The 18,872-nt window shown below is 47.9% G+C and overlaps 1 protein-coding gene across 5 annotated transcripts; it reads right to left on the bottom strand.

The window, feature by feature from the left end:
• Nucleotides 1-1,002: 1,002 nt before the first annotated feature.
• On the bottom strand, nt 1,003-17,915 carry Brpf1 (bromodomain and PHD finger containing 1). Of its 5 annotated transcripts, none has more exons than XM_034511808.2 (14): nt 17,556-17,914; nt 15,084-15,689; nt 10,622-11,581; nt 9,186-9,348; nt 8,675-8,806; nt 8,170-8,316; nt 7,107-7,416; nt 6,470-6,790; nt 5,881-6,165; nt 5,248-5,395; nt 4,140-4,276; nt 3,919-4,037; nt 3,441-3,595; nt 1,003-2,031 (listed from the first exon to the last, which is right to left on the bottom strand). In XM_034511808.2, the coding sequence occupies exons 2-14, from the start codon at nt 15,677-15,679 to the stop codon at nt 1,848-1,850; spliced, it is 3,657 nt and encodes a 1,218-aa protein (XP_034367699.1). In that variant the 5' UTR covers nt 15,680-15,689; nt 17,556-17,914; the 3' UTR covers nt 1,003-1,847. The 5 variants fall into 5 exon arrangements, with proteins under 5 accessions (XP_034367699.1, XP_034367700.1, XP_034367702.1 ...); XM_034511809.2 differs by having other exon boundaries at nt 6,470-6,787; XM_034511811.2 differs by having other exon boundaries at nt 6,470-6,787; nt 8,188-8,316.
• Nucleotides 17,916-18,872: the final 957 nt, after the last annotated feature.

Below are 18,872 nucleotides of genomic sequence, written 5' to 3'. Positions count from 1 at the left end.
CTGACACACTAGGACATTTTCCATCGAGCAGAGAAAAATTTCAGGTTGCATCTAAATTATTGGATTACAGATTTAAGGGCAAGGCCGGATGCTGATTTATTTTTGTGTCTACAGAAAGGCACAGCACATTAACCACCAACATCAAACAAATTGGGTCTTCTGTCTCGGTTTCATTAAGCAGTAGCTGTAAGGCCTTGGGCACCCACGTTTTACTGTGATTACCTCATTTAAAAGCATGTCACCTTACTGGAGCCTGGCACTTAAAAGGCATTCTCTCCAATAAGAATTTAAATTAACCCTACTTTGTTTCCAAAGTAGGGTTTTCAACTGAAGTGTTTGAAGCACTCAAACTATGGTTCTAACAAAGGACTTGAAGCATTTGAATCCAGCAGGGACTCTTCATCTGGTTTTAGCATGTTAGCTGAAGAGACCCTTTCCAGACAAATGGACCTAGGTTTAAGTCCTAGCTCTCCAACTTCTTAGTTGGAACTGTGGCAAGTTAATTAATTTTTCTAAACCTTAGCATCTGAGGCAACTAACCTGTTATTAATACACCCCATAATCACTGTAAAAATTACATAACAGTATATCTAAAGGTACTTAGTATGGGCCTGTCACTGTGGAGATAACCAGCCTATTATTAGCCCATCCATAGTTACTGCAGGGATTAGAAACAATTTATGTATTTTTAGGTGCTTATTAGGGCAGTGCCTGACACTCAGTGCATGGGACATGTGAGCTCCTGCTTAGCTTTGCTAGTGAAACTTTTCAAAGACGGGTTTTTGTTATGTTATTCTGCCTCCCCCTTGAACTCATTGCAATTCTTCTGCCTCAGCACCTCAGGTTCAGGGATTACAGGACCGTGCTACCATATCTAGTTTGCCGATATGTCTTATGACTGCCATGCACAGCAGTCAGCAACCCCTTGGGCACAAAGTACATCCCAAGTATGAAACACAAAGCTCTCCCTCTGAATCTCTCTGCCATAGTAGAAGGCAAGAAGAAAAAAAATTCTAAATAGACTTTATTTTCTAAGAATCAATATATTTTCTTTCTTTGAAATAAATACAAACCAGTTTGAAAGGTAGAGGGGATTCTATGGGAAAAAGAAAGGAAGTAGAGACAAGCTCCATTCTTTTTTTTTTTTTTTTTTTCTTTCTTTTAGTACCAAATGACTCTGGCGCGACCCGGAAACGCAGTTACAAATGAGAATAATTTAAATTCTCCAATAATTACAGTATTTACAACAGCAGGGGAGGGGTCACCTAGTGCCCCTCTTCCAGGCTAGATAGACATCAATCCCAATGCTAGGCTGGGAAGATGCTGATTTACCTTACCACCTGCAAGGGCCTCAGGCCTGTAGGCCGATATGTCTTATGACTGCCATGCACAGCAGTCAGCAACCCCTTGGGCACAAAGTACATCCCAAGTATGAAACACAAAGCTCTCCCTCTGAATCTCTCTGCCATAGTAGAAGGCAAGAAGAAAAAAAATTCTAAATAGACTTTATTTTCTATGAATTCCTCTGGCATGAGCAGGTAAGGGTGGTATGGCCTGTGTTTTACAGTATTCTAACTGGCCCACCACCCTGCCCTACAATGCCATGAGTTCTTGAACTCTTTAGACCTGTGGGACCTCTCCTCTCCTTGCACTGAGTAGCCATGGCCCTTGGAGTGTTTTGTACAGTCCAGCTGCACTCAGGGCAGGAGGGACCTCCCCTACCCAACTTCCCCTGAGACTGGCCCCAAGACCAGGAATAATCAGTGCAGAGGGCGGCATCACTCCAGGACAATGAGCAAAGGGAAGGAGAGCCATTGAACCCTCAGCACCACTGGGCTCTGACAGCATCAGTCACTATCGCTGGTCTCACTGCTCTGCTCACCCTGCACCTTGCTGCGGTGCTGCAGAGCCCTGTGGTAGGCAATCTGCACTGACTTGCGGATGTTAGACTTCCGGCCCTCCAGCATCTTCTCTTTGTCTAGATCCTGGTTCACACCCAAAGGAACGAGTTTAGTCCGGGGAAGCCACTGCCTGTCAGACAAGGTAAAAAGATGAGATGAGGCATGATTTCAGATAGGAAAGTACTAGCACTTTTGAACTCCATGCATTTAGGAATGCCAACTTTCAGCATTTTTGCTCCCAAGGGATTGACTGTGTAGTGTATTGAAAAGAATAGCTCAGTCAACAGTTAGACCAGGGGGAATAACTCAATCAGGAAAAACTTGAGGAAATAACATTGATTCTACAAAGGATTTAATAAAAAAAACTTGCTTAGGAAATACTACGTTACATGAAGTAGAAGTTAGCTAAAGGAGTTCTGCCTCCAATATTACTAGAAAGTAAGTGGTGGACTAACCAGGTGTGTTAGAAACTGTAGGAAAAAAAATTTTGTACCAAAATGGCAGTCTAGGGTTGCTGAGAAAATGTTTCTGCTAATGTTTGCTTACCAAGATTGATACCAATGAATCTCCATTCCCAAAACAAAAGGAGGCAACCAGCTATCAGGTCCATCTCCATCATCAAAGAACACACCTCTACGGTGGCAGTGCAAGTGACAACTATTAATGGCATCCTGGTCTGCCACCATGTGAATTACTTATAAGGAAAAGCACTTATAATTCTATCAAGTGACCAAGATGACCCTAGGTAACAACACTGGTGTACTTAATTAATAATTTTCTAGCAATTTCTTTGCTGTATAAATCTCCCTCCCATCTGCCCAAGTGGTCAGATTTGCAGTCTCCTGTCTCTGTTTAAATTGTTTAAAGTGCAACCTGGGGCCATGATCTGAAAGAGTTTTAAGGATGACAGTGTACACGGGATATATAAGCCTAAGGCATGCGCACACACGCACACACACAAAGCTGATAAAATTTTGTGTTTGAGGCTGGTTCCCTTTTGTGATAGCACCAGTTGCATGCTACTATTAGAGACTTTCCTTTCCTTTATTAAGTGTGATGAGTTCTCACTGGGAAAGCATATTAATTCTACAACATAACCACAGGGCATCTTATGGGTGCAAAAATCCTGTCCCTCCTGCTTTGGGGAGACTACAGATTATCATCTGCAGGTAATTAACACGATTTTGACAAGAGGGATTTAAAGCTTAAATGTTTATGCTTGTTTTTTCTCATCTTGTTACTACAGAGGAAAAAAATGGAAAAAATAAGTCTAGAAGCCATCACTGTGGGCAGAGAGCCACCCTAAATCTGTCAGTCACTGATGGTCCTTTGGTTTCTGGTCACAGCTGTTTGCCAGCTACTGCCTACTCAGTCCATCAGACTAATGACCAACACACCCTTTTCTGAGAGCTATTCTAAGTGTGCCCTCCGACCCATGCACACTTTGTAATAACCTAATCATTTGTTGTGTCTCTTGGCAGTCTGCTGCCACACTACAGATGGCTTTAAGTCACACCGAACGCGCCTATCTTTCCTTACCAGGTTCGTTTGTTGTCAAAGAAGAGAACGAGGTAGAGGTGCTCCCGGGCTTCCTGTGTCATCTGTTCCCCAAGTTTCAGAACCTCCAGTGGTGGTACAGGGATAGGAACCCCATGGTGGAACATACCTTCTCGGGGCATCTTTGGATCAATGATCTGAGGGCATAATAAAAGCCCAGTTATGTTTAGGTCGCATCCTCCCTGAAGCTAGCCCTATCTAAGAACTCAAAGAACATGTTACTGGGGCTGCAGTATTGACCCCTATTATTTTAGAACCTAGGGTGCAAAAGGAGATAGGGAGGTGGGAAACTGACTGGGCCCTTTCTGAAGTACTGAAATACATGTGTCTACCAGTCTACCTGCTAAGGAGCCCTGTACTCCATAGCTTGGCAGGGAGAGGGCAAGGCTACACTTGTGAATAAATCCCAGTCCTAGGGCTGCAAAGCAAGGGGTAAGAACAAGAGAAACTGTAGGCCTACCAGAGCTGGGTATGATGGATAGCCTCGGCATTTGGCCCACACAAGGTCCAGAGCATCCAACGGGGAGTCCTCATCCTCTGACAGCCAGCCAGCTCCTCGACCCAGACTCTTTCTTACCACTTCACAGGAACGGGAGAGAGGGGGCACATCAGCAGCTGGGGGGCCGGCAAGGCCTTGAAACTGGGTCCCCAGCACCCCTGACTTTGGGTGAGGGTACTTACTGCTGTGGCCCACGCCGCGGCCAGTGCCCACGGAGTAGGCCTCATTCTCAGTGCCTGAGGTATCTTCACTGCTGTCCTCTGGGAATGTGCCCCGAGAGAAGGAGGGCTTGCCCCGGCCTTGTTTTGAGGGTGTTGTGCTGTGGAAAGACAATTGGAATGCAATTCACAGAGGGAAATGGGGAATGGCATGGCAGGGGTCCTCTCCTTGTTAAGCTCCCAAACCTAGACTTTTGAAGTTTGCAATGCACACATTGATAGGGACATTTCTGCCAAACACCCTTAGAGGTTAGGCTAGGAATCAGGTCAATGTAGAACTCTTGTCACTGAGCAGAAACCATTCCTGCCTACAAACAATACCATCCAGAACTGTCAGATGCTCTTATTATTTTTTTACTGTTTTGAAGCACCTGAAATTGACCCTTCACAAGCTTCACAAGTGCTCCACCAAGGAGCTATATTCCCAGTCCTTGAGATGGCTGGCCTGGAGCTTATTCCATAGCCCAGGCTGACATCTGGCTTGCAGCAACCCTACTTCAATCTTCTAAGTGCTGGGATTATAGGTATGACTTACCACACCCAGCTGAATTTTAAAGAGAACATAGAGACTGAGAATTTTATGTGGATTCAATTTTTGCTTTTTAAATAAATGTAATCCTGTCCTTTTGGGTTTTTTTTTTTTTTTTTTTTTAAGATTTTATCTGTATGAGCATTTTGCTTTCATGTATGTTTGTGTACCATGTACATACAATGCCTACGGAAGCCAGCAAAGGGCACTCAATCCCCCTGGAACTAGAGCTATACTATGTGGGTGCTAGGAACTGGACCAGGGTCCTCTGGAAGAACAGCCCCTGCATTCAGTTTTTAAGAACAATGAAGTATGTCTGATGGCTAAATCCTGGCTACAAGGTACGTTTGCACTGCTCCAAAGTATCAGCTTAACCTGTGTCAGTGTCTTCTGTTCTGTTAGGATGACTAATCCATTCCATTTATTTTACAGGGACACTTGGTTTGAACTCCTTCCTTTGGATTGAAATGGCTGCCACCCAACTTCCAGTGGGAAACCCTGTAAAGGCATCCTGCAGCCTGCCTCCCATCTGTAGGACTGTACCTGGTCCGGTCTGAGGCCGCACTGCTGCTGCTGCTGCTGCTGGACTCAGAGTCTGAGCTACTCCGAGGAAGGTTGCAGTCATTACGGTACACCAAGAAACTCTTCTTCACTGGCTGGTTCCCACTGCTGAAGCCATTGGCTGGTAAGTCTTGGAGGGAGAGGAGGAGGAAAGGAACCAACTGGTCAGAAAGATGTAGATCAGAACCAGCAAAGGGGTAAGATGAAATGAGAGTTTGGGTTCTCTTTCTGGGCTGAATATTTCCTTCAGCTTTGGCCAGCAGAGATAGCTCTGGGCAGTTCTACCATAGCTGGCCAAAGCTCTGCCCTGACCCTCACCTTACCTTCCCTTGCCTAAAGACATAAAGGGCTTAAAGGGCAGGAAGTTCCCCAAGACAGAAGAGAAGAGAAAAGGTAAAGTGATGGTGGGAAGAGGGCTTAGATGTGAACCTGGCTGGGTCAGTATCTTTGGGCCTCAGTTTTTACAAATGAAAGATGAGGGGATGGAATTAAAAGACTCCTCAACTATCTATTATAGGGAAACAAAGGGAAAGCTTGAAGTAAGCTGGGAAGAAAGGCAGCTCTGCTCACTCTCAGGGAGAGGGGGAGCTGGGGCTGGGTGATGATGAGGCTCACCCATTGGGGGATCTTCTGTGGACTTATCACTGTCGCTGTCTGAGCTTGAACTGGGCCGGGGGCTCCTACCCCGCTTGCGCTGACGTAGGGAGCCCATGATGGGAAGTTGAGGGGGCCCCACAGGACTGCCTCCGTGGCTGGGGGTCATCTGGCTCTCCCGGTTTTTGGGGGGCCGGCCCGGCCTCTTGGGCGGTCCAGCTGTCTTCGGGTTCTTTTTGGAGAACAGAACTGAGGTTCTCCTGCCCACCTCATGTGCGGGGGTTGAGGACATGTTGGGACCCAGGCCTGGAGCAGAGAAAGAGAGAAGGAGAGTTGGTGAGGGGCCTGACATGAGAAGGAAGGGTAGATGTCCAGGGTCACATCTTGGGAATATAGAATAATTTTCTAAAATTGAGATGATTTGGGGGCCTAGGATTTAGAACAACTCATACCAACAGCCAGAGAGGTAGCTAAGAAGCCCCTGACTGGGTAATGAAATACAGTTAGCCGTGCAGGAAGGACCTCTGCTTCGGGGACAGCAGGGCTGAGTACATGCTGCAGAGACAAAGTCTGACTTGCTTTGGGGTCCACCTTGCTATAGGGTTCAGACCTTTGCTTGTTTCCTGGCTGCTGCTCTCTTCTGCAGCACTGTCAGTCTGTCCATCCTTGTCACAGGCTGCTGGGTGGGGTGTCAGATTGCCCCGACCTGAGGGGCCATGACGCTCAGGCCCATCCCGGCCAGTCTCCCTCTGGTGCGCAAGCTTCCGCCGCAATGCTGTCATCTCCTTTTTGATCATCTTTGCACGCCGGGAGCGGCCCACACTCTGCTTGCTGGCATTGACTTCGTCCAGCCGCTCCAGCAACAACTTCAGCTGTTCTTCTACTGGCAGGTGTTTCTGGTTCTCCAGCAGGACCAGCCGTTCTTCCTCTACTACCAGGGAGAGTTGGGGGGAGAAAAGTCAGGCTCAGAGCAGCCCAGTGGGCCCCTTGAACCTGGGCAGGCAAGAGGAAACCCACTCTTCCCATTGGCTTCTCCTAGGAACAGCTATAAAACAGCAGCACTATTATGTAGAATGGTGGTCCAGCCATCCATTCACTTAGTCTGGCTTTTGGGAGAGCATTTCTGGGAATAGCCTGCTGCTGTTCAGCCCAGCTGCTTTCTGCCTATACTGCCTGCTCCCAAGGACTTTAGAAAAGCTGTCCATCTCTGGCATTGCCCTGAATACATGCGATGACTTATTACCCACCATCTTCAGTGTGGTGTGAGACCTCATCTCCAGCCAGGTTGTGAGGGATATGCATGCCCGTCTCAAAGTCAATGCCCATTTTTTCTGCCTGGCGCCGGGCTTGACGGAGCACAGCACCACCCTGCTCACGGAGTCGTACTGCTGCCCTGTAGAAGATGGTGTCCTTGGCATTATACTTTAGGCAGTTGCTGACAATGAGGTTGAAGTCCTCCTCAAAATCATCAAAGTTCAAGTAGCGGTAAGCCTCCAAGTTCTGCTTCATGGTGAAAAAGTCCATGGGCTTTTTGATGTGGTCTAGGTAGTCAGGTACCTGGAAGAGCAGGGTAAGTGTCTAAGTGGAGATCTATTCTCATTCTCCCAAACCCTACTCTTAACAGCCCCCCCTAAAATGCATCTAGCAACCACCTCCCACTAAAATACATCTAGCAACCACAGGCAGGCATGTAGTACAAGGGGAAGTCCTAGTCCTGACTTTATTAGTCACAAGCTGAGTGACCTTTAGTAAATCTCCTAATCTTCCTGGGCCTTATTTTCCTCTCCTGGAAATGGTGATGAAAATGCAGGCAAATATATTTCCTGGAACCATTGGCAGCTTTAATGAGAAAAAAGTTAAGAGAATTCTTTAAAAATTGTACCACCTTGTATACTGTTGTTCTTGGTTGTCATGAGGTCTGTGGTAAGGCTGCTGCCTCAAATGTCCCATTTTATATCTTTCAGAGAGAAGGGTCAACCTAGGGCTTCAGAGTTGGCTCTTTAAATTCTTAGTCTTGTAAAGTTTCTATTCTAGGGTTAAACACCCTGAAAGCATCTTCCTGCCTTGTGATCGTTCATCTGGCAGACTCTGGAGAAGGAGTGCAGATGGCCTCCCATTCTGAGTCCTTGGGGTGTGATAAGGATAGACTAGAGTCAAGGTGACACATGATACATGTAGCTCAGTTCATTCTGCCCCAGAGCCACGGAACCCTTAAATCCCAACCTAGTCCCGGGGTCAGACCTGCAGCAGGGAGGGGTCCAACTGGGAGAGGAAGAAAAAGAAGTTGGAGTGAGGGGAAGGGATTCTTACTTCGTCCAATTCGGTTACCTCAGACAGAGGGACCGGCTCGCTGAAGATGTTGCCTGTGTCCTTCTCTTGGAGCTGCTCCAAGGTTTTTCGGAGGAGGATGAGGAAAGGGGTCAGCTGCATCTCCATGGCAATCTGCTGGATCTTGATCTGACACACAAAAAGAATGGATCAGTCAGGTCCTGGCCAGTCCCTCAGCAGAGGCCAAAGGAGATGGTCCTTACTGGCTTAGGAACATGCTTTTCTCATTCAGGCCCCATGAAGAAAAGCGGTCTTTATGTATTTTGGTCCCTGTTCCTTGAACTCCTGGCCTGAGCTGTCTGGGTCACAGAAGTTTGAATTCTGTGTAGTCTCCTTTGACATTTGACTTCCCACAGGCCTAAAAGCATGTAACGCTGGGACTTGCAATGCCAGTATGGGCCTTCTTCTTGGCCAGGGACACACACACTTTCCCTTCTCCAGAACTGTGTTCTACTTTGAGAACCAGGGCTGGCCCAGGAGCACTCACCGTCTCCCTTTTCAGTTTCTCTCGCTTGCGGATCAACTCCACCAGCAGTCGAGCTCGTTCCAGGTCATGCCGGAGTCTCTGCCAGGACTTGAGCTGTTCTTTGAGGGCCCAGTTTTTATCTTCAGAATCTCTCTGTAGAGGTAAAAGGGCATCAGAAGATGGTAAGAAAGCCAGAGATAGAGTCCAGAAGAGTGCCTAGGAAACCTAGGCCAAGGAAGAAACCCGGTAATTTACCAATAGCACCACTATCCATGTGTTCTCAGGGGCTAGCACCTAGAAAATGTTTGGTAAGTTTGTTAAATTAATGAACACACAGGAACAATGCCTTTCTACCAAGCTGCTAATATATAGATTTCATGTTGAGCCTGTATTGGGGTAGGGGTGTTAATTTAACTTAGAAAAAAAAAAAAAAACCCCTAAGCTCTTTGATGCTGGAGGCTATTGCTGCACATTTTAGTCCTTGCCCTTTTGGTACTAGTTTCCACAGCCCACAGGGATTTGGACACGGTACCCCAACTTGATCACAGTTCCTCTGAGACTGAAGATGTGTTTGCAGGCGCCTGAGTAGCGGGACCCCATTCCGTGATTGTCGTTTCAGAGTCCAGTAGCTGTGTAGCCTCTGCATGAACTGGCTCTTCCTCTGGATGGTCAGGCGGTTGGTGATTTTACTGAGCCTGGGAAACAGGGAACAAAATAAAAACCTATTAAGTCCTGCCTGCCAGTAAGAGCTACTGAATTAGCATGAGTAGAGGCTTTGATGCTCATCAAAAAGGTCTGGAAAATCAGGCATGGTAGCTCACACTGTAATCCCAGAAATCGAGAGGTGAGGGTAAAAGGATCCAGAAGCTCAAGGTCACATTTGACTATATATGGAGTTCAAGCCCACCCTACAACAAGAGATTCTGTCTCAAAAAGAAAAGAGAAGAGCTTGAACTCTGGGTTTTCTAAGACTTTTCTTCTTTTTTTAACTTCTATTTATTTTATATGAGTACACTATAGCTATCTTCAGACACACCAGAGGAGGGCATTAGATCCCATTACAGATGGTTGTGAGCCACCATGTAGTTGCTGGGAATTGAACTTGGGACCTCTAGAAGAACAATCAGTGCTCTTAACCACTGAGCCATCTTTCCAGCCCCTTGGAACTCTGGGTTTAAGGCATAATTAACAGTGCCTTGAGTGGCACAACATAGCAGAGAGGAAACCAGGCTCTCAGCACTAAGCAGAATAGCATTAGTCTGCCTTTAAGTCTGCTTAGTCACTGCAGAGCGGGCATGGCTAGACTCTGATCTCTCAGATTGTGGAGAAGACAAAGTATCCTATCACTTGTTGGCCTTTTTCCTAAGATGAAGTGAAGATAAAATACAAGAACAGCAGAAACCCATGGTGAAGTCAACTAGACAACACAAGGCAGCTAAAAACAATTGACATCTCAATCTGACTTGAGCCGCACTCCACAGGGCACAGTCTACAACATGGGAAGATGGCCCTTAGAAAGACAAAGAACACTGTAGCACTTCTTCTGGTGCATAACCAAATCGTACATGTTATACGTTGTTTTATTTTCTGTGATGGGGACTGAACCTAGGTCCCTATGCATGCTAAGCATATCAGACCATTGAGTCCCTTCACAACTTTTTGAGCCTTCTCCTCCCCACTTTTCATTAATTCTCCTTTTATGGGAAGGTCACTTTTCTTATGGCTATTTTATCTTAACTGCACCATCAAAAAGGGCAGTTTATATGCTCTGTCTGCCAGTTAACAGTTCAGTGTTTCTGGCCCCTAATGGAAAAGTCAGATGCCTCACTTAAGATTACCCCCTTTAAATTTACTTTCTTTTTAGCATCTATGCAGCTCCTGATAGGAAGGCAAGCTGGCCATTCTACTCAGGCCCCAGTTCTTTTGAGTGCTTCTCCCTCCCCTCCCTGGCCACTGTTGCCTATGTACCTGTGTGGTGGGATGCAGGGCACGGACACCACAGGTGCTGCTGCCCTCTTCTCTGCCAAGATCTTCCGAGCTTTCTTCATCTTAATCCGGGACTTAGCCTTGGCCTTCTTGACCTTCTCTGAGCTCCAGCTCTTACCCTCATCTTCTTCCTCATCTTCTTCTTCCTCACCCTCACTGTGGGACAGGGCAGGCAGGCGACGAGCAGAACCTGGGGGTGTGTGGATGTCACAGTAGGCTGTCTTGCGGACGCTAAAGGAAGTACCATTGGCACCTGTCTCCCGCACAGGTTCCATCTTCATGTAAAGGCCAGCCTGTTGGGCACATGTCACATGGAAGGCTGTGTAGCAATTGGCCTTATGGCACTGGATGCAGGCTCCAGAACCCCGCTGTTTACAAATGTAGCAAGTGAGCTTCCACCGAGCTGGTGGGATGTGCTCAATGCTGTCAATAGGTTCTAGGAAGACTGTGTTGGCAAAGCAGACCTCAGGGATCCACAAGGCACACACCACGTGGGCCCAGCGGCCATCATCTGTCTGCTTGAAGGCACCGCCCTTATTGGGGCACAGAGCACAATCCACTGCACGAGAAGGTGACTGCAGGCAACGGCGGCACAGCCACTGGCCTTCAGGGATATAGGGGACACCGTAGCACTCCTGGTGCACAGCCAAGTTGCACATGTCACAGAAGAGGATGACATTGCTGTTCTGGCACTCGCCATCATTGCAGATACAGCACACAGCATCTTCATCCACTAGTGCATTGGGGTCACCTTTATTGTGACTCTCAAAGTACGACTCCTTCTCCAACCGGTCCATTAAGTACTCAAAAATCTCCTGTGGGATGGGACTTACACCCTCAGTCTTCCGCCGCTCATTCATGATATCCAGCCAGATGTAGTCCTCTTCATCCATGTCATACTCCACCTCCTCATCCAGCTCTTCTGCAGACTTCTCGATGTACCTGCAGTGCACACAGGCAGCTTGGCATCACATGGCTGATATCTTTTTCCTTCAGACAAAGCATTGTTCTTGCCAAGCACTCAAGCCTCTGCCCATGTATACACGTATCATTCTAGCCTTACCTTAACCCCACATTTATAGATACTAGAATCATTCCTGTCTTGCAGAAAAAGAGACTTAAATCTGGGAGAAGTTAACTTCCTCAGAAAGTGCTCAAGACCCTGGTCATGAACACAGGCCCACATCTCTAGTACTCATGTTGTGGCAATCATATGATGCGGTCCTCCCTCAAGTATAGAAGCTCAGCCAGAACCTTAAAAGGGGTGATACTAAAGCAGGGAGGTCCCACTGCGAACATATGGGGGGACTATACTGTCAGAGGACGGCAATTCCTTGGACATCACTGGCAAATGAATACAGGCCTTTAACAAAGATGACAAGTACCAAAGACTCTCAAATTCTATATATTGTATTTGTTCTCTGAATAGCCTTGAAAGATAATAGCTACAACTGACTGAGCATTCATTATGAGAAAGGCACTAGGCCAAGGTACAGCTATTCTGGTAATAGCTAACAGATCAGTGTCCTTATCATCTTTATTATCATTTATTTATCCACAGTGACAGAAGACAGAGGGTATGATTTTGGATGAATTGAAGCTTTGAGAAAATGTTAACAACCTATCTCAGATAGGTCATATCACCAGGGAGGGACAGGGTGGCACCCAGTTGCTGCCCCTAGCCTCTTCCACATTCACTTTGGAATTCTCTGAGCCAGCAGGCTAGAGCAGAGGGCTACTCCAGGTGGCTATAACACAGCAGGCACCCACATATGCCCTGTCTTAAGCTGCCTAGACTCTGGCATTATCTACTACATACTACATACAAGACAAGAATAGGACTTTGGCTTTGAAGAAACCTGGTTTTAAAGTGTCTCTGCCACTCTGCCACCTTCAGAACAGCACTGCTCTGCCCTATACCAAAGATTAACTGACAAGGGCTATATTCAGTAAATGATAACTTCAAATGGCATTACAAAAGTAATGGCTCTAGCCAAGGAGCTGGAGTTACACTCACTTGGTAGAGTGCTTGCCTAGCATGCACAAAGCACTGGTTCAATCCCTGGCACTCCATTACTACCAGCTGTGATGGCATTCCTGTAAATCCTAGCACTCAAGAGGTAGAGGCAGAAGAATCAAGAGTTCAAGGCTACTACCCTGTGGGTTGGAGGCCAGTCTAGGATACATGAAACCTTGTGTTTAGGGGGGTGTGGGAGGCTAAATCAAGTGACATACACCATGTTCTAGCCAAACGTTAATTCCTCCCTCTCTACACAGATTTCTGAGCAGGCCAGGTGCATAGAAATTCTGAGGCCATATTGCCTGGTCTCTGTATGACAATAAATTGCTTTAAGCTCTTCAGCTCCCTGGGCCCTGGTTTCCTTATCTATAGAGAAGTAATGCTAATATGCCTGCCACAGCTGTGTGAACATGAAATGAGTTAATAAAGGGAGACACTTAGAGCAGTGCTTTACATGGAGCAAATATTCAATATCAATTTTATTAGCTTCTGTATAACCCTAACCCACCTTGTCTTCAATTATAAATGTTTGCTCCTAACTTGTTCTCTGGACAGAGGCAGGGATTATATCTGATTCTCTGTATAGAAATAGGCCCTCAGTGTTGTTCAACTGAAAGGCATTTTGAGGGTGGCAGGGAGGAGAGACTAAAATGTGAGTAGGAGGCAGCTGCTTCCTTAGTTCTTTTCCCCTCTTCTAGTGCAACTGTGCTCCTAGAATAAAGGTATGATCAGAGCTGGAATGAGATAGCTAGACAGTTCTAGGGCTTATACTAGTTCTCTTAAACATCAGGGCTTGCCTATTCCTCTGCCATGACACACGAACTGTCATGTGATAGTATATAACACACTCCCACAGGCTCCCAGATTATAGACTGTGGCACAGATAGGTGGGTTGTGTGTCATGTACAATTCTTGACACACCAGCTGACATACCACCCTCTCCCTCCCCCTCAAGAAATGGACTGGAATTTGAGCAAGAGGAAAGTATGTTATTAGAATAATGACCTCAGACCTTCTTAAGTTTTTACAAAAGTAAATCATTTCAAAACATGAGGAATTTGCTAACTATAATAACAACATAGCTCCAAACTGACTGCAACCAGCTGAAAACTGCTCATCTGGAGAAAGATATGATCCCAGGGAGAAAGTGACTGTGTGTAGAGAAGAAAAGGAGCTACACAAATTGGGGTGGACTGCCTGTGAGAGCAGATCATACCACTGGAGGAGAGGACGGCCCAGTATATAGTATAGTCACTGTAACATTAAGTGGACTGCATATTTCACAAAAGCCACTTTTAACATAAGAGCCTTTACAAACAAACAGAAATAAACAAAATGTTCTCTTGGCTCTGGCTGCCAGACTCTAAGTGGGGGGGTTACAATTGGTATTGGTAACATCCTGTGACTGTGACTGAGATTTCTACACACAGTCTTACCATTCTAAATCTTTTTTCCTCATGGAATTTGCTTTATTATGTCTGTGGTTTCAGGGCCGGAAAGACAAGTTCAGTAAGTAAAATTGCTTGCTACCAAACCTAATGACCAATCTTGGGACCTGGGATCTGCACCCCACAGGTAGTTCTCTAGCCTCCACAGGTGCAGTAATGCAAGTGCATGTGCAGACAAACAAGTAAATCTAAAAAGAATTTTTAAAATTAGGAATGTTTGCAACTTCAAAAGGAGCCTCTATAATTAGCTCTTAGAATGAATGGAATACAAAGAAAAAAATATATATATAATAGAGCCCTGGAGAGGTACTATGTCAGCAATTTACAAAGCTGTTAAAGGACATGTGACAGTAACAAAACAGTGGGGAAATTACATCAGATTTATCATTTGCGTTTAGGGCCCTATGAAGCCAATGTCTTCTGCCCTAGGGAGGAGCACTGCACCTGCTCTGCAGATGAGGGCTGTAGAAGCAGGATGCTGGGTGTAGGAAACATTGGAGCTTTGAGGCTTGGTGGACATGGAACTCAACCTCAGTTCAGAGATTTCTACAAGTGACTTTTGACAGGCCTGGCAAATGAGAACAATGACTACTTTGAGAGTTATAAAAATAAAGATGTGGCTATAGTTAGGTGTACAACATTCAGGAGAAGAGGTAGGTGGCTCTCTTGCCAGTTCAAGGCCAGCCTGGGCTACACAGTGAGTTTTAGGTCAGTCAGATTGTCTCAAAAACAAAAACAAACCAAAACACACACATACACACAAACCATCCTTAGAAAATTTTAAAAAGGGAGCAGGAAGAAAGAGATGGCTATAAAGCCCTGAACACAGGACCTGGCATGTGCCAACAGGGCTAAGGGACAGTTCACACTGCCTTGGCAGACTAGTGCTTTTCTTTACCCTGCTATCTCCTATCAGTCTGTCATCTCGCTTGGTTGTGACTGGTTTTCTAGAGGTAGGAGATGGTGGTGGTCTTACCGGTAGTATGAAGTGGGCCTGGGCGGTGCGTCAGGGGTATCTTGCTCTAGCTCACGGTACACCACCTCAGGCAGTTTGGGAGCAGCACTGGCAGGAGTACTGTGGTGGTGGTGGTTGGAGTCTTTTCGTTTCTCCTTGTTCTTATGCTTGCCTGACTTAGGTGTAGCCGCAGGTGTCTCAGTGTTTTCCTTGTTGCTGCCATTCTCAGGGGCCTCTTCAGGGGCCTCCTCATCCTCTGACACCACATCCAAGTTGTCAAAGATGCTGATTCGGTGGACACGGCCATGAAGGTCCACTTCTACCATGCGCTGGGCCTGAGCATAGCTCATCACCTCTCGGCCTGGTGACTGGGAGACCTCAGAGGGGCTGGGTGACTGCTTGTTGGCTGGTCGTGACTGGCGCCCTTTCTTTTTGTGCTTGCGCAGCGGGGTCTGCTGTGGGGGCGGTGGGCTGTCATGATCATAGTGGTACAGGTGGTACTCGATACCACTGTAACTCTTGTAAACCTTGCGGCAAGTCTCCACAGGGCACTCATATGGTGGCTTAGTTGCCCGCAAGTTGTGGCAGAAGGTCTTCACATCAAAGTCCACCCCCATGCTGTCACATCTAGAATACACAGATCAATTAGCACAGGCCTGACAGTTTCCAGCTCCCACACCACACAGTGGACTCTCTCCTGTCTTCTCACAAGGTCACCATGTCCTGGCCAGCCTCTCTTTAGAGCATCTCTAGATGCCAGCTTCTTAACAAAGATCCTGGTCCAGGCCCTTAAGACCTATTGCTGCCTGTGTTTCCTTTAGCTTAGTCTCACATAAAGTGACAAGAGTGATCTTTCTATTAAGTAGCGATGTTCATACCAATTACATGACTAAAAGCCTCCAGCTGCTCTCCAGCTTCTTAGGGTAATATTCAGACCATCCAGTATAACACTAGAATTCCTTTTGCTCTCTGCCCTATTCTTCCTTTCTAGATTCTTTTCAGTAGTTATGGTTGTCTACACACAGCAGCCTATACTTCCCTGCATGTTATAATCTCTCAAGGTACAAAGGGCTATTAGGAATACTGAATGGTGGGCTCCTACAAATTCTTCAAAACCTAGTTCAAATGACACTTTTATTATGGCTTTTTTTTACTCTCTCACAGAAAAGCATTCTATTCTCACCTCCAGTGTGACATTTTCTGGTTTTGTCTTCTCCCATTCTACTAGGAGATCTTCAGTAGATACCAGACCTATTTATTTCTAAATCCCCAGTTCCTAGCATGCATTGGACTCCCAAGCTTGGGCAAATAATATGAAGCCTGTTGAATGAATAGCTGAACGAGAAGACCACCAGATTAGGAGTTGAGGAAGATCAAATTAAGTATTAAAAGTTGCTTATGTGTACCCCTGAGTGTGGTCAATGACTGAGTCCTAGATTCCAAAAGAAACCACTGGGCTGCATAATCAATGCACTGCTGAAGTCTTTATGGGAACCCCACCCTGGAACTGGGTGGGGAGATATAGGGAGAAACCATGTGAAAATGGTCATTTACGCAGAGACAACACAGGCTACACTTGATTTCCTCACTTACAGTTTCATGCAACATTAACTCAGGGCCTACTGACTGCTAGGCCCTAAGGCACAAACATGAACACAAAAAATCTAGGCATTATGTTTCAGGGTTCTCAAGGGCTAACCCTCCCCCACCTCAGTTTCTGGGCGAGTAGAGACAGCAGATGGCACCAAACCCCAGGGAGCCCAGCTTAGCCTGGTACCGCTCCAATTTCTCTAAGGACTAGTTGAACTAGGATGCTTGGGACCACCAATGCAGGGCCGCCTAACTTCCCTGACAAACACTGATTCTCAGCCTTTCCTTCTCCTGAAGCTTAACCACGAGAATGAGCAGCTCTAGTCCATCTATCTACAGCAAGTCAGCCAAGCTACACATACAACTACAACTCACTTCTATTTCCTACCTGCTGCTGTGCCTTTAAACACAAAACCAATTATAAGTACAAACAAGCTCAACTCTCCAAGCCGGGTCCCTTGTGAACGCTGCCGTTCAGGCTTTGCTGCCCTGGTTCCCGAACTAGCACGGTGCCCCAAGGGACCTGGCGTCAGAGGCACGAAGGTGATACCAGAACTTAGCTCTGAAAGCCCTGGGGCCCTTGGGTATGGCGGAAGCCATCTACTCCCGGGAACTCCAGGAGTTGAAGGAAGTAGGGGGTGGGAGAAGGCCCGCGGGGCTAGAACCCAGGCTCCCGGATGCTGCGCTGCTTCCCTTTTGTCAAAGTGTAACAAGTCAAACAAGGTTTCCCTTCAGCCACTGGCCCAGGCAGCCTCAAAGGGAACACTGTGGCTGCGGACGCTCCCCACGAACGAATGGCGTGTCAATTCTCTCCGCCCGAGGGGCTCAGGATGAGCCTAGGGCGCCTCGCCAGGGCTGCTGCTTCTCCACTGGCACTACCTTCCGGACCCGGCCCGTACTCACCGGCCACCTCCAGTCCGGGCTCATCGCCGGGGGCGCCCGCCGGGGCTCCGACCCCGCGTGGGGAGGCCGGCGAGGAAAGACGGGCCGAGAAGGGGAAACCTGAACTCCCGGACGCGAAGCTGGCCGCCCCGGCTCCTGCCTCGCACGCCTGGCCCGGCTCCCCCGGCTTCCCGCGCTGACCCCTGCCACTCCTGATCCCGCCGGTGCCCCAGCGTCGCAATTCCGCAAGCACCCTCGCGTTTCCCGAGCTTTTGGATCTTCTGGCCTGGGAACCCGGTGCCGCCGGGACAATGGGGGTGCTCCTGGAGGCGGCACAGGAACAGCGGCAGCGAGACCGTGGCGGCAAAGGCTGTGGCAGCGGCGGCAGCAGCAGCGACGGCGACGGCGTCCGCCAAGGTAAACATGGTCCCGTGGCGCTGTATAGACGCACATTCGCCACGGTTCCCCGCCGGTCTACTGAGGAGCTTGCGACTAGCCTGTGGGCCTGAAAAAGATCTCTGGACACCTCACTGGGCTCAGCGAGTGCCTCCATGTTCTAAGTGGAGTTTGTGGAGACAAAAATAGCAGTTTTGGGGAGTCGAGGTCCTCGGGCCGTTTGTGGCGAATCTGCGACTCTGGACGGGCAGCGCGAGGCTGGGCGTGAGGAGCCCGCCCTTCTCCCCTCCCCCTCTGCTGCCTCCTGCTCCCTCCCTCCTGCTGCTGCGGCTGCTGAGGTAGGGACCTGGCCTCAGTCTCGGAGGAAGGCGACTGGGAGGGACGGGGCGGGACCGCAGGGTGGGGCGGAGCTGGGGGCAGGGCCCAGAGCCAGAGGGACGCAAGTTATGGTCAGGGGCGTGGCGACGTGGGAAGAATAGCCCGGCGTGGGAGGGGCTTGTGTTTAGGAGGCGGAGCCGCCGGAAAGCTGCGCACTAATGCGACGACCACAGCCGGAAGAGTGGGCCTGAGGGTCCCAAGTAACAAAGGGCGGAGCTTTGGGTGAGTCTGGAAGGTGGAGCTAAACTAGGGAAGAAGATACTACTGGGAAAGAGCACTACAATGCTGCAGGGTAAGGGCGGGACTTAAGAAAATAAGGGGCGGGGCTGCAGATGAAATGTGAGACGGAAGGGCCGGGAGGTGGAGGGAAGGCGTAGCCCTAACGAGGGACCTGAGTTTGGGGAGGTTCCCAGCGCATTCCAGTAAAACGGTGGGACTCAAATTGGCAGCGCTAGACTACATGTTTACGGTGGCTGATTGGAAGACGGTATCAAAACAAACAACCCATGAATATGACTGACACTTTAAGTGTGAACCTGGGAAAGTTGCTGAATTCTTCTTTGG

Source organism: Arvicanthis niloticus, chromosome 9 (genome assembly GCF_011762505.2).
Source record: "Arvicanthis niloticus isolate mArvNil1 chromosome 9, mArvNil1.pat.X, whole genome shotgun sequence".
Classification (NCBI taxonomy): Eukaryota; Metazoa; Chordata; class Mammalia; order Rodentia; family Muridae; genus Arvicanthis; species Arvicanthis niloticus.
Note: the sequence above shows the minus strand (reverse complement) of the source record. Positions and strands in the feature narration are given on the sequence as shown.